Source organism: Ailuropoda melanoleuca, chromosome X (assembly GCF_002007445.2).
Source record: "Ailuropoda melanoleuca isolate Jingjing chromosome X, ASM200744v2, whole genome shotgun sequence".
NCBI lineage: Eukaryota > Metazoa > Chordata > Mammalia > Carnivora > Ursidae > Ailuropoda > Ailuropoda melanoleuca.
In genome coordinates, this window is record NC_048238.1 from 41,690,059 (window position 1) to 41,704,998 (window position 14,940).

A 14,940-nucleotide genomic window follows, 5' to 3' on the forward strand; every position below is an offset into this window, starting at 1 on the left:
AGGAGCAGGGTCCCTGGCAGGCGAGACTGTGCACATCTCACTGCCTGGTCCCTGTGGGCAAGTACAGGGCCCGTCACTCCTGCCCCCGGCCACTTCCACCCCCCCATTTCGACTCCTGTCCTTCCTTCCTCCTTTCCGTGGTTTTGAGGTTAGGGGCCGGGTGTGGGGTTGGCACTCCTGCTGGGCCTCTGACTCCTCTTCTTGCGGAACTCGAATTCATCCACGGTCCACACGGCCCCTTTCTCGCTCTCCACCCGCACGAAGCACTTGTGCAGGCTCAGGTTGTGGCGGATGGCGTTCTGTGGAAGGCAGGCCCGCCGGGCCGGGGGCAGGGGGCCAGGGTACGCAATCAGCCTCTGAGGTCAACAGTACCCACCCCAAACTGGCCTCCCGCCCCTTCCCGACATGCCTACAAGCCCCACGCCCCCCCACTCCTGAGCTTGGCCCGGGCCGCTGGGGCATGGGAGGCCCTCCCAGCCGCTGGTGCCTCCGGAGGGGCTCACCTTCCAGGTGGCGGGGTGGTTTCTGAAGAAGGCGAACATGCGTGTGAACCAGTGGTAGATCTCGTTGAGTGTCCGCTGCTTCTCGGGAGCCTCCAGGATGGCCTGGAGGTTAGGGGATCCGGGGGTCAGGGAGCCCCTTCCCCAAAGTTGGGCTAAGAGTGGCAGTAGCCCACCCTGGGTGTCTGACATGGGTGGAACTGGGGAGGGGGCAGGGCAAGGGAGGGAGGGAGACGGTGTGGGGTGAGGGTCAGGCCAGGATGAGGCGAGGTGGAGGGTTGGGGCTGAGGCTGCAGTAAGGTCTGGTTCAGGGTAGGGCGGGGACTCGGTTAAAGGTTGGGATGGAGTTGGAGCTGGCCTTCTCCACAGGGGCAAGGTTTCAGGCTTTGGGAAGGTCGAAGGCCAGGAGTAGGGTCAAGTATAGGATGTGGGAGGGGGAAGGGCCAGGCAGCATTAAAGGTCATCAAGGAAGGGGTTGGCTAAGGGTCTGGCTGGGGATGGACTGGGGTGAGTGGAGGGCTGAGGGATGGGATGGCATTAGGGTCGGGAATCAGAGGCGGACCTAGCGATATAGCTATTTTCTGTGTTAGGCATGAGGTGAGATTGAGGGTCAAGAATGAGGTTGGTTGTGGTGGTGAAGGGTCAGGGCTTGTGTTAGGTGTGGAGTGAGGCTAAAGGTCAGGGAATTGGATTTGTTTGGATTTAGGAGCGGGGTTAAGTAACGGGGCAGAAATTATGGCTGCAGTGAGGTTCTGGGTCAGGATGGGGCTAGGGAGGGGAATGCGTGGTGGTGTGTACGGGTTAGGTGTGGGCCTAGGGTGAAGGTCTGGGCAGGCTCTGATGAAAGTTCTGGGCAGGTGTTAGGGAGATTCAAATGAAGGGGTTGGGATGGGGTGAGGCCAGGGGTCAGGTAGGTGCCACAAGGAAGGGATTAGAAGCAGGGTCCGGCCGAGGGACGTGTTGGCATATTGGGGTATGTGAGGGCTGGGGAAGGAGTTAGGATGATATCTGTGGTGGGTTTAGGGCAAGGGGCAAAGATCAGGTTCATTTGGGGGCTATTTTACAGGCCTGGGAGGGGGCTAAGTATGGGGTCGAGGTGGGCATCAGGCAAGGGGTGGGTCGAAGGCCAGAATTTGGCTCGCACTGGCCTGGATCGTGGTTTCGGTTTGGGTTGGGGGGCAGGTCTGGGGTGAAGCCGGCATGGGGGGGGATCCTATCGGAGGCCTGGGTTTGTTCAGGAAGGAGCCTGTCCTGGGGGTGCTCAGAAGGAGGCTGGGAATGTGGGCGGCAGGTGCCCACCCCCCGTTTCTCTTCCTTCTCGGCCCGCACTGCCTGCTTACCCAGCGGATGAGGGTGGCGTAGGTGAAGGGGGGCCGCATGTTGTGGAACTTGAAGTAGTCCATGTTGTGGAAGAACTCTGTGGGGGGTGGGGGAGGATCAGGTCCCATCCTGGAGCTTCTCGCTCCCTCTCCCATCCCCCACGCTACAAGGAGAGGCGACCCAGCCGAAATCCCTCCCTGAAATCCCTCCCTGACAACGCCAGTTTTCACCCTCACAGTTACTGTGCTGAGCACTGAGTATCGATTGTACCATTTACTGTTTGCACCACTCCCATCAAAATGGGCTTTGTCGTCCCCAAAGTTTAAAAGAAATTAGTAACTTTCACACCAAAGGGATGTGAGTGGCCAAGTGGCAGAGAAAGGATGACACTCAAGGGCCCTGATCCCTCTTAAGCCCACAGCCCAGGCCTTGCGGGCAGCTGGGGATCCCTGAGCTTGGGAGAATCACCCCGCTTTTCCTTGAGGGGGAAGGGAGAGTCCCTGGGAGGTGCTTAGCTAGTTCCCTCCCTTCTGATGACCCACCGAGGAAATGGAGTAGCTGACACCCAGAAAGAGTGAGCCCCAGGCCCCAGGGGAGATGGGGCTGGACAGGAAAAACCACAATGGGGGGTGCGGCGGGGGGGGGGGACTCACAGGCCTTGGAAACGCTGAAAGGCAGCTTTTGCAAGCAGCTGTGTTTTCCCAAAGGCCGGGTGGCAGTGCTGGGGAGGGTTGGTACTGGCTGCCTCCACCCCGTGCCAGTCGGGGGATGAGGGACTGGGGTGGGGGGAGCACCACGTAGGGGCATGGAACCATCCTTACCTGGGAACGTGCTGTTTCCATGGCTGCCCCAGAGATGCCTCCTCACAGCAAACAGGCCGTCGGGGGCCTCTTGGGGGCTGGGCCAGGCTGGGCCAGTGGCGACAGGCGTGCAGCAGGAGCCCTTGTCGGATGACGCCTGCGGGAGGAGGGAAAGCCTGGTGATTCAGAAGCTTAAACTTTCCACTTCAATTTTAAATAAGTGTTTTGTTTTTTTTCTTTTAAAGCAAGGGAGCTCTCTTCTCAATTCCAGTCTGATGTGGAATCGCACTAAGCAGCATTGAGCTATAATTTATTAGTGTGTGTGTGTGTGTGTGTGTGTGTGTGTGTGCGCGCGCGCACGCGCGCGTGGAGAGGCGTGATGCTGGGCCCATGAGCTGGGGCTGAATTGGGCTCCTACCCAAATGTGACCCTAGGGGTTATAGTAATACTTATCTCACAGCGGCCTCACGAGAGGATTCGATAACACGAAAGGATTCGATAAATTAACCCCAGGGAAGTGCTCAGGAACGGTCCCGCCCTTTGTTTACTGCTCTGTGGGGATCATCTTGAGATCTGAGCCCGGGTTTTTATTTTGCACTGGCCCCTGCATGTTGTATAGCCAGCGGTACAGGGTCTGTGTCCAGTAAATGTTTGGCCATTTTCTGTTGCTTTGAAAACCCTAGATCATGCTGTTTTGGGATCTTGGGGTCAGAGGGTTTGTAACCGGAAGGGACAGGTTTCCAGGTCTGGGCATGTTTGGAGCTGGGGACAGGGGCCCAGAGTGCCTGGGTGCGAGGATAAGTCCCCTCCGCCCCCTCCCGCCGCCTGTGGGCCTGGGGTGGCTTACCGTGGATGGAGCTTTGGTCAGGGCCATCTTCCCAGCCAGGTGGGCCTGCATAGCGCCCAGCTTCTCCTTCTCCAGCACTAGCTGTGAGGATGGGCACAAAGTGAGACCTCAACTTGGCCTTTCTCTGCCACATCCTTGCTCAGGCTGTGGTGCTCCCTGGGAGGGCCCTACCCCCTCCCTTCCTTTATGCCAGCCCCCATCCTGGGTGAACTTGGCTCCTGGCACAGGGGGGACGAAAGGCTCGCCCACCATCCCCCAACCACCCCTCTCCTACGTCACCTGCTGTTCCAGAGACTGCACCACCTCCCTCTGGAGGAGACACTGTGCCCTGCCCTTCTCGTCTAGGAGATGGTCCGCCTGGCAGTGCCTGGGTAGGGGGAAGATTCCACGTGGGTGACCATGGTGGGCCTGGCCTCCTGACTCAACACTCCCGAGTGAGGAGGGCCAGACCCTTTGGGAGGTCTCTCCCCAGAGCCTCAGCCTCCCTCCCCTCTCTCTACCTCAGTCTCCCTCTTACTGGTCCTTCAACACACGCTACTTGGCATCTCCTGGTGCCATGCCTGAGCTTGCCACTGGAGACTGGCCAGGGTGCTGGAATCGATGTTGGAAGGCTGGTGAGCTGAGAGGTGGGTGAGGGCAGGAGGGGTGCTCCAGGTAGAGGGGACAACTTGTGTGAAGCCATGGTCATGAAGAGGACAGGGTGCAGAGTTGCCACTCATAGTTGGGTATCATTGGAGAAGGGGTGTGTGTGTGTGTGTGTGTGTGTGTGAGAGAGAGGGGGGGGCTGAGAGGAGGCAGCAAGAGCCACTGTGAGAATCTGGGACTGTGGGGAACAATAAAATCAGGCTGGCGTGTTGGCAGGAGGGGACAGGTAGCAGGGCAAAGCCGTTAGGAGTGGGGATTCTGGAGCCTGGATGTCTGGATTCAAATCCCCGCTCTGCCACTTAGGAACTGGGGGATCTTGATCAAGACACTTAACTTTTTATGGCCTCAGTTTCTGTATCTGTAAAATGGAGGTAGGTAATAGTATACACCTCTATTATGATGCCCCATTACACAGATGAGGAAACCAAGGCCCAGAGAAGCTAAGTAACTTGCCCAAGGTCGCACAGCCAGTGATAGGACCAGGATTTGAAGCTACGGTCTTAGCCTTTGCCTTTTGCCTCATCACTATCTATTGAGATGAGGCCTGAGCTGAGACCTGTACCCCAGGCCTTTCCCCACACACTGGGGACTGTCCTGGACTGGAATGGGCCTGGGTCACTCACTTGAGGAAATCCTCTGGCTCCTCGAAGACCTTCTCACATCCGGGCCACTTGCAGACCCCATTTGCCAGCAGCGAGTAGGAGCCCTGGGGCACGGTCGAAAGGGTGCTAGGGGGACAGAGGGTGTAAGGGGAGGGAATGGGGGGGCAAGGGTCCTTCCCAGACCTGTCTACTGACCTGTCTTTCCTGGGTGTGCTGGGGCTTGGGAAGGTGCAGAGCAGCGCGGGCTCCCTGGACACCCACTCCAGGCTGGCCACGTTGATCCCTGCGGGTGGGGACAGGGTACCTCTGGGGACTGTGGGATGGGCCCTCAAGCTCAGCCCACAGAGACTCTCATTTTGAGCTTCTCACCCTCCTGAGCCTCGCCTCGCAGGCCCTGACTCCCAAGGGGCTCAGTTGGCCCTAACATCCAGGGCTTCTGGGGGAGCAGCTCAGAGACTGCCGTCTGCAAGCGCTGACATTTTGACTGCAAAGACCTGCGGTTCTGTGATTTTTGCCATTCTGCATCTTTAAGGTTCTGAGCCTGACATTTTTTGGAGGCTGGAGTTTCCAAGATGATAAGACCCGATGTCTCTGACCTCCTGAGGGCCGCCATTCAGCAGCCTACGCGCTCACATTCAAGAGCTGGGGGGCTCGGGGTGCTGTAGAGCTGTGGGGCGGGGTGTTACCAGGTGGCAGTCCGGGCCGGGCCTTGAGGGAGAAGACGCTGGTGGCAGCAGTGGGTGGCGGCAGGCTGATCATAGCTGGGCTGTCCAGTGGGCGTACCTGCAGCACGGGGGTCCGAGCGTGGGTATCCACCATTGACAGCTGGGGGCACATGGGGGCTGTGGTTCAGCCTGCTCCCCCCGCCCCAGTTCTCCCACCTGCTCCCGCCGCCCTGCCCATTTCGGGTCCGTACCTGGTGCATGAAGTGCGGCCTGTCCTGGAGGAGTGCCTGCAAGTGGGGCGAGGGGCCCAGCCGTGCCCCAGAGGGTGCCACCATGACTAGGGGCACTGTGGGCAGCTGGGGGGGGGAGAAGGCAGGCGGGTCAGATGCCATCCTGATTCTCACTGTTATACATGTCTTGTTCATATACTCCTCACCACAGCCCCACACGGTAGGTGCTCTGACCATCCCATTTTACATATGTGGAAACTGAGGCTCAGGGAGAACGAATGACTTTTTCAAGATCAAACAGCTAATAATTGGCAGAGCTGGCCTCAACCCTGTCACCTCACCTCTTTGGGCACCAGCCCTCTCCTCTGTCACATGGGGATGGAGACACATGGCCACTCCTGTGGAACCACGATAGGATCTCCTCTCCTGAGACCGGGATTGGGAGGTCAGAGAGAGCCTCGAATCTCTGAGACGTGCTAACCGGGGACTTTCTTGGCCCTGCGACATCTGCGTAAGTCACAGACTTGCCTGGGACCCAGAAAACCACTTCCTGTGCCCCAGCTGGGCCCCCCGCCCAGTGCCACAGTAAAGGTCGGCACCTGTAGGCCCAGGTACCCCACCCTGCCTGCCCCATCCTGGGCCCTGGGCCTCACCTGCAGCTGCGATGGTGGCATGGGGTTCAAAGAGGAGGAGGAGGAGGAGGCATGGGCTCCGCCTCGGAGGTCCCGGCTCTGGAAGTTTGCCCCCGGGCCCTTGGCCCCAAGCAGGTCTGAAGCCTTGGGTGCAGCCCTCCAGCTGGGCGAGGCTCCCGGGGATGGGCCAAGTGCCAAGGAAGCGGCCGAGGGCTTGGCTGGCCTGGGATTGGGCATTGGGTCCTTGTCCAAGGGCAGGCTGTGGGGACATAGAGGGAAGGAGTTACACGTGTCCCCAGCGGGGGCGTGAACGGCTCAACCACCTGAACCATGTGGACACCCCCCCATCCCCGGGCAGAGCAGCCATCGGTTGGGGCCTGTCCCCAAGGGCTCCACAGCTGGACCCCAGCTCTGATCATGCGTACGTGTGGCACACACCCACGCATACATCAATGTCAGGAACACAGGTGTGCGTGTGTCTCCGCACGCATCCCATGTGCAGACGTGCCCGGGGCCAGCACTCAGCCTGCCCGTGCGTGCTGGCAGAGCCCTGGTGGTGATGTGTCCTCCACACGGGAGGTGGGGGATTGGGGTCGTTTGTGGGGCCTCAGCCAAGGGCAGGTCTCAGCTTCTTTTCCCCAAGCTGCTTGGGGCTTGTCTCCACGCCTCAGCCCCCTGGTCCTCCCTGTGCTCTGCACAGGCCACACGACCTTCGCTGATCCTGCTGGGACTGGTCTCTGACTCTCCTCGGGGCATTGTTTTATCCCAGAGACCTGGCATATACAAGAGCGGAGGGGGGCATGGGCTCAAGATCCCTTTGGCTGCGGTGAGAGGGACAGACTCTAGGAAGGCGAAAGCCGGGGTACTGGCAAGGAGGTTCCTGTGACAGTCCAGGCAAGTGACAATGGTGGCACAGACTAGGGTGGTGGCGGTGGAGATGGTGAGAAGTCAGTGGATTCTGAATGTGTTTTGAAGGTGGAGTCAGGAGAATTTGCTGGCGGCTTGGATGTGGTGGGGGGTGGCGAGAGGGGGAGGGTCAAGGTGATCTCTGGCCCGGTATTTGCCTGAGCAGGCAGGAAGGACAGAGTGGACATCACCTGAGCTGGGGGGAGCAAGGTTGGGGGTGACGATCCAGGTGTGGCTGGACACGAAGAGTCTGGAGTTAGACACGCGAGTGGAAATACTGAGTGGGCAGCGGAGTATGGGAGTCTGGAGCTCGGGCAGGGGCAGGCTCTGATCATCGCTGGGTGCTTGCCCTGCATGAAGCTGACGTGGCTAGTGCCGGAGAGGAGAGACGGGCTCTCTTGAGCCAGGGCCTGTGGGGGCATCTTGACTCAGCCTCCGCTGGGGTTTACCCCAACTCCGCTTTTCGAGCCTGTGCTCATGCTCTGGGCCCTGCCTGGAATGTCTGCTCTTCCTCCATACCCCCCATCCGAGCCCTATCCAGAAGGTCCTCCGTAATGTCTCCAGGCTCCTTTGCTGAGCCCCAGAAGCGAACACTGCGACCGGCATGGCTTCAGTTTTTCAGAATCCCAGTCTAAGAGGAAGCCAGAGCTGGAACTGAAGGGAACACCCAGGTGCAGCGTTCCACAGTCCCATGGCAACTTGAGAGCTCCGTAACTTTCTCCAGAAAGTGTGTGTGTGTGTGTGTGTGTGTGTGTGTGTGTGTGTGTGTGTGTGAGACTCTGCACCCCACCCCACCTCACCCCACCCCACAGCACTGGGTTGGGCACACAGCTGCCGATAGCAGCCCAAGCTGGCACAGGGAGGGTTTAGGGGAGCAGTTGCACCTTCCTTTCTTTGCTGTCAGTGCACAGGGATTGTCAGAGCTCTGGTCCGGAGGGAGGTGGGGGTGAGAATCCAGGTATTAAACGCTTAGTCTCTCGGGGAACGTAGAACATTACTGTGTGAGAGTCAAGAGCCTGGATCTATGGAGGCTCAGAACTCAGTGACCATGAAGAGTGAGCAAACGAATGAAGGCGGAGGTCGGGGTGAGGCTTCTAGAAGTCAAGGCATGCCAAAGACTGCCAGCAATCCACCAGTAGCTAGGAGGGAGGCACGGACAGATTCTCCCTTGTCGCCTCAGAAGCAACCAGCCCTGCCGACACCTTGATCTTGGATCTCTGGCCTCCAGAACCGTGAGACAATAAATTTCTGTTGTTTAAGCCCCCCCCCCCCAGCTTGTGGTAATTTGTTACAGAAGCCTGAGTAAACGAATACCGATTTTGCTCAGTGAGTGGATGGTCTCCCCCACTCTGGCCTGGCCCACGTGGCTGGCCCATGGTCACTTCTGAAGCTGCCTGGACACTTGGCTGGGGCTTATAAGAAATCCCTTCCTCAAACACATCTGAAATGTCCAGCCTCAGGGAAGCACAGGTACATTCTCAGAAAGGGGACATAGATATGGTCTGTCTGGTGGTGGGGAACCTGGAGGGCCGGGCTGGGCAGCCAGCTTCCTGCACTGTCTGTCGGGGCGTCCCTTTCTGACTGTTTCTCAGAAGCTGCATGGAGGATGTTTCTGGGACACAGAGTGTGTTTTCATATCGGGGTCTGCATCTGGGCCCTGTTGTCACATCCCCAGATTTTCCGCCATTGACGTCATGGCGGCCGGATGCGCGGGGCTTCATCGGCACCAAGGAGGAAGAGAAGGGGGCAGATACCCCACCCCACGGGTTTCGTTCCGAGAACTGGCTGGCCCATCCTGCAGCCGTCTTGGCCCAGGTGGGGGTGATGTGGGTGCTTGCGGATGTGGTGAGTGACGTCCATCTGGCCACCATGACAAGTCCTGGGCCCTGTAGACTTGGGCCATGGAGAGGCCAAAGGTTTGATGCTTGGGGAGTACTGTGCAGATACTACAGCTGCTGGGACCATGGGGTCCCAAATGGTACTGTCAGAACCTCAGAATCATAGAACACCATTTCTTAGGTTCAAAGGCTCCCAGAATCTCAAACCCACTCTGTGGGGTCCATGGGTCCAACTTCACAGAATGTGAAGGCTAATGTCAATGGTGTTTGGACAGGCAGCTCACTACCTCATACGGCCTCTGGCCTACCGGGCTTAGAATTGTAGCAAGCCCCCTCTTAGCTTCCCTCCTACGGTCTGTGACAGCAGGAGGGGCGGAATCATCTCCTCCACTCCCCTCAGCCTGGGCCTGGGCTCTGCCACTAACTAGCTATAACTCTCCTCGGGCTCATATGTAAAGTGGGACAGTGATAGTACCCCTCATCCAAAGTTAATGCACACGAAATGCTTAACAAACTGTCGGTGATGGTAAACGAACACCTACAGGGCCTCAGTCTCCCTGTTCATTCTGGGACAATGTTCCCATACTCACAGCCAGTCCACAAGCGATGGGGAGGGAAAGAAGGGGAGGTAGAGGCCAGCATGCCTTTGGCTAGGGCCTCATGGCGGGGAACAGGAAGAGCCTTGGCCAGTAGAGAGCCCACTGCCAGGCTCTTTGGAGGGGCCCCAGGATAGGAGTTCCCAGGGACCAGTGCCAGGTGTGGGGACATGGTTGAGCTCTATCCACAGCCAGACCCACAGACAGACTGACCGACTTATGTCCTTCCAGTATCACTACCCTGTGGCCACAAGGCCTTCAGACCCATGGGACCCTGGTACCCCACCCAGACCACTCTTGTGAGGTTGGGCCCCACACTGGCCTGTGTGGCCACAGAGCCTCCTGCCTGAGTAAGGGTCCAAGTTGTAAGAAGGCAGAAGGGGGGATGGCAGCAGCCAGGGGTAAGCTCAGGTCCCCCTCCTGCCCTCATGGGTGCTGAGAAGTAAACTGAGGCCTGCAGTGGGGGAGAGAGACAGAACCAGGGTTCTGCCAAGAGTCTCATGGTCTGAGCTTGGGTCTCAACTTTGCCACTCCATCCCTGTGAGGCCTCAGGAGAGGCCCTCCTGCCCATTTCTAGGCTTCAGTTTGCTCCTGTGTACACTGGGCAGAGAGAGGCATGGAGGAGATGAGGGCCAGGGCCCTTCCATTTTGTGTCTGCGTGACCTGTTACGTGTCTGCAGGGTGTCGAGTTGACGACTGCCCCTCCATCCAGGGGACTGGCTGAGAGACAGGGATACACAGAGACAAAGAGACAGAAACAGAGAGAGAGACAGACAGGTAGACATAGGGGAACACAAAGACCCAGAGAACAAGAGATACAGAGAGATGGGACAGAGATACACAGAGAGTGAGAGATGCTGAGGGAGAGAGAGAGAGAGAGAGAGAGAGAGAGAGAAACAAAGTGACAGAGAAAGGAGGGGAGAGGAACTCAAAGGGGCAGAAAGTCCTAGAAGTATACACAAGGAGAGAGACAGAGAATGAGAGAAGCTAAAAGAATAAGAGAACAGCATAGGGGGATGGAGAGAGGGAGAGGGAGAGATGCCCTAAATAGAGACAGAGAGAGAGAGAGATAGAGAGAGAGATGGATGCCCCAAATAAGAACAGTTGTTGGTCTCTGGCTGGAGGAACTTAGGCTCCATCGAATAACAAGGAAAAATGAGGGGCAAGATGCTGGGGGGGGGGCTGTGGTCAGGGAATGTATCGTACTGCAAATCAACAGTCAGCAAAGTGGTATGGCTCAGACACTGAGGAACAGAACAAAACAGAGAGCTCAATCACAGACCAACATCTAGAGGGAAGCAAGTTCATGATGAATGTGGCATTTCAACCCGGGAGATGGTGGACGATATACTATTTGACAAATGCTTCTGGGAACATTAAGGGAAAAATAAAGTTAGTGAATGAATAATCAGTCCATTTTCCCACCAATTCCTCTCTGCCCTGTTTGAAATGTACCCTGAAACACATTCCAGCTCTCTTAAGGAAATAAACAAGAACATGTAATAGTTTCTTGTATGCCAGGTCCTATGCTAAGCACTTAACATGGTTAATACATTTAATCCTCACAACAACTCTTTGAGGTAGGTGCTACTATAATCATCACAGTACATATGAGGAAATGAAGGTACAGACAAGTTAAATGCCTGGCTAAAAAATCACACAGATGGCTTGGGGTGAGGCTGGGTTTGTCCCAGACAGTCTGGCTCCAGTACCCACACTCTTAACCTCCACAGCAAATGGAAAAAATGAAGCCATAAAAGACACTAGAAGCCAACACAGGTGAACATTTATCTCATTTTCAAGTGGGAAAGGACTTTCTAAGCACAAAACCAGAGACAGTAACCACAGAAGAAAAGAGTAACCCATTTGACTATATAAAAACATCATAGCATCACAAAACTCCATAAACATATAGAAAAAGTGAGTGATGAATTGGGGGAAAATATCTGCTATACATGTATGGCTATTGGAAGGTTAATATCCTTTCTAAATAAAAAGCTGTGACAAATCAATAAGAAAAAAATGATGAATATCCTATTGGAACTAAGTATCCTTAGTCTTGACCAGACAACCTAAGAAAAAGTACAAATGATCAATAAATAGTATAAGTAATCAAAGAATGCAAATGTCAACAATGTAATATTTTTTCTTACCCGTTATGCTGAGAAAGGATTTAAAAATGATCATAGCCACCCAGGGTTAACTTGAGTACAAGAAGGGTATAACAGGACAAACTTTCAGAAGAACGATTTGCAGAGAGGGTCCGAAACTTTAAAAATGCACACAACCCTTGTCCCAGCAACTCCATTTTCAGTTATCCAAGGAACTAATCAGGGATGATTATGGGGAGAAAAACTAGAAACAACCCGAATGCCCAGGAATCGGCACTTGGTCAAACCAACATAGTTCATACCAGTGTGAGGACAATCTTGACAGTCATGAAAGATCATAGGTTGAAACAATTTTTAGTGATCTACAAAAACGTTCCTGTTAATTGAATAAAGCAGGAACAAAACCAATAGAGAGAGTGGTTCTAATTTGGTTAAAAAAAAATAACAGCTAATAGTGAACACTTGCTAAGCCTGAAGAGATGAGCTCTCTCAGCCCTGAATAGCCTGCCCGGTTCCTGGACACGGACTTTGGACACACACACATACACACACACTCACTCACACATGGTCCCGGGGTAGGACCATACAGCTAAACCCCGACTGACAGTGGCCCAAAGTGCCCCCCAGGAGGTCCTCTCGTGCTGTGCAAGCCCAAGTTCAATTAAGTGCTCAGCCTGACCCAACAGCTCGCTGTCGTCCTTCGATCAGGGCAAACAGAACTGATGCTCACTCTGGTAAAATGCAGATGTCCTCTTCAATGTTACTCAGTCCACTATTATTAGGCACCAAAGCTGTACAAATCTGTGTGCTGCATGCTGGGTGGGAAGGTGGAAGGCTAGACAAGAGAGCAGGAGAGACAGTGGGAGAAAGACGGAGGAAAGGAGATAGATGGAACGTCGTGAAGATGGAGGAGACAGAGACAGGCAAGCTGGGCAGAGCCAGAGAAAGGGCAGTGGGGAATCTGAGTGCCTGGGAAACAGACGGGGCAGGGGACAGAGTGACATGGAAAGAGGGAGACAGGGCAAGCAGATGGAGAGGGACAGCAGCTATCAAGAGACAAGAGACAAGGAGGGAGGGGTGTAGTTGAAATTTCCAGTTACACCTGGCCAGTTTCAAGTTGTTCAAAGCTCTGATATTTGTAAAGACTGGCAGTTGGCCTATTAAAAAAAAAATCCTGCCCATTTACATAGCGATCAATTCATTTATCGTTGTCTCTGCCCACGCATTGATTAAGCACTTTCCCAATCAGTCTGCCAGCATTTATTATTACTATTATTATTGTAAAAAAAAATCTTACCTGACTGGAGCCACAGGAGCTGTGTGTGTCTTGATGGTACCGGTGGGTCCCTGACCCCCCCACCCCCGCAGAGCCTGCCTCACTGCCATGGCCTCCACTAGACCCGCATCTGATGGGGGAGAGCGGGGACACTCACCTTGGTGAAGTGGACCGACAGAAAAGGATCAGCCTGGCTGGTGGGAAACTGTCACATATCAAAAACAACTTTGCTTTTATACCGAGAAGAAAAACCACGGTGTGGAAGCCACAGACCTCTCTCTCTCTCTTCTAATAATCCAAATTTTTTTTTCGATGAGTGTGTGTGCTGATAATCACGGGGTGGGGGGGGTTCTCATAGTTTTTTCTCTCTCTTGCGCACTCTCTCTCTCTCGCTCGCTCTGTTTCTCCTCTTCTTGATTATGAGACTTAAACGGAAATTTTGAAATTTTGGGTTTTTTCTTTGCCCTTTACGAGTCATCTGAAAATATGATTTCTTCCCCTCGCCACAGAGGTGAGAGGTATCAATGAGATAACAGAGCTCATGAGAAACCACAGTTTTTTACACAAAAGTATGTAGGGTTAGAAAAAAAAAAAAACAAGGGAAAAAAACTCAAATAAATCACGGAGGTGTCCCAAGCAGGCAAAGCTACCTCTCTGTGAACATGATGGGATGGAAAACACCAGGGAAAGAAACTAAATAGGGTTGGGTTTCCAGAGGCTTTGCCGAGCTCCATGCCTCAGTTTCCCCTTAGATAGAATTGATATGGACAACACTGCTCTTACTGCCCAGGGATGGGGAGCTCTGCAGCCCATCTCCCCACAGACGGGGGATGGAAGTTATTTCACAGAAGAAAATGCAGGCAGTCCCTCTCTATCTGCCACAATTCACAGAATCTAACAGTCTGAGAATCACTGGCTCCCGGAATCCACTTAGCATCACTGAGGAGAAGGAGAAAAGTTTCGTCTCATCACATTGTAGGGCCTGAGAGCTCGAACCTGGAGGGTACCCTACTGGGAAGGTCCTGATGAGGCCCCCGGTGTTAGTGCATCCGTCCTCATGAAGCCCAGAGATCCCTTGGGACCCCAACCCTCTCCTAGTCAGGGACACCATGACCTGATGCTTCTGAGACCCTCAGCCTCTGCAATTTTCTACTTTGAAAAATCCCAGTTTTCAAGGTTTTTGGAGGTCAGATATCCGCCATCATCCGCATAGCTGACATTTATCTCCAATTTTCCGCGTGCCAGACACCATGCTGGACGAGTCTCCCAAATGATCACATTCAATCCTCACCACAGCCCTTCGCGGTCCATCTTGTCATCATGGCCGTTATAAAGATGGGGAAAACAGAGGCGCGAAGTAGTCGAGTGACTTGCCCAAGACGACCGAGCTGGCAAGTGGGCGCTCTGCCTTCTTTGGTGCCGGGCGGACTTAAAAACCCCTAGGTTTCCTTGGGCCCAACAGTCTTGGGTCTTAAATTCTAGGATGCAGTGACAGGGAAGTTCTGAGATTTGGAGATTCCTCTGGGGGTTTGAAGCTTGTGAGGTTTTATGGTTGTCCAAGAATTGGCGGCTGCATTTCCTTACTTGAGCAGTAACCCCCTTTAACCAGTGGTCGACAGGGGAGACGGGGCCCCAGGGGCTCCTCCTGATAGGTCATGGCTGCGGCTCCCAGCCCCCGGCTCCTCAGCACCTTGCATGGCTCAGGGTTCTGTCATCCAACGTCTACTCCAAGCCCTCTGCAAGACTGGCTTCAGGACTGGGGAAGAGAAATTGGAAAACACTTTTTATTCACATGGTACAAACCTAGTGGCCAAGACCCACCTCTTCACCCCTTCACCCCCCTCCCCAACTTCCCAAGCCCTGAAAAAAAAGGAGAGCCTCTTTCCTTAACTCTGACTCACCTTTCTGGAAAAGCCCAGAGGGAGCCTGATGGTCTGGCTTTGTGAAGATAAGAAAAAAAAAAAAAAAAAAG

The 14,940-nt window shown here is 54.7% G+C and overlaps 1 protein-coding gene across 6 annotated transcripts in view; it reads right to left on the reverse strand.

Annotated features, from left to right (window-relative positions):
* Positions 1-14,940, reverse strand: part of FOXP3 (forkhead box P3) — a 19,826-nt gene continuing 4,886 nt past the window's right edge. Inside the window, exons 1-13 of one of the 6 annotated variants that reach the window (XM_019798070.2) lie at positions 14,870-14,916; positions 14,260-14,724; positions 6,263-6,500; positions 5,631-5,735; positions 5,401-5,539; positions 4,910-4,997; positions 4,736-4,840; positions 3,747-3,834; positions 3,468-3,548; positions 2,642-2,777; positions 1,841-1,917; positions 504-605; positions 1-299 (exon numbers count right to left, since the gene is read on the reverse strand). In XM_019798070.2, coding sequence (XP_019653629.1) covers positions 150-299; positions 504-605; positions 1,841-1,917; positions 2,642-2,777; positions 3,468-3,548; positions 3,747-3,834; positions 4,736-4,840; positions 4,910-4,997; positions 5,401-5,539; positions 5,631-5,735; positions 6,263-6,500; positions 14,260-14,279 — 1,329 coding nt within the window. In that variant the 5' untranslated portion in view covers positions 14,280-14,724; positions 14,870-14,916 and the 3' untranslated portion in view covers positions 1-149. The other 5 variants (XM_019798069.2, XM_002917744.4, XM_011223076.3 and 2 more) reach the window with 5 other exon arrangements.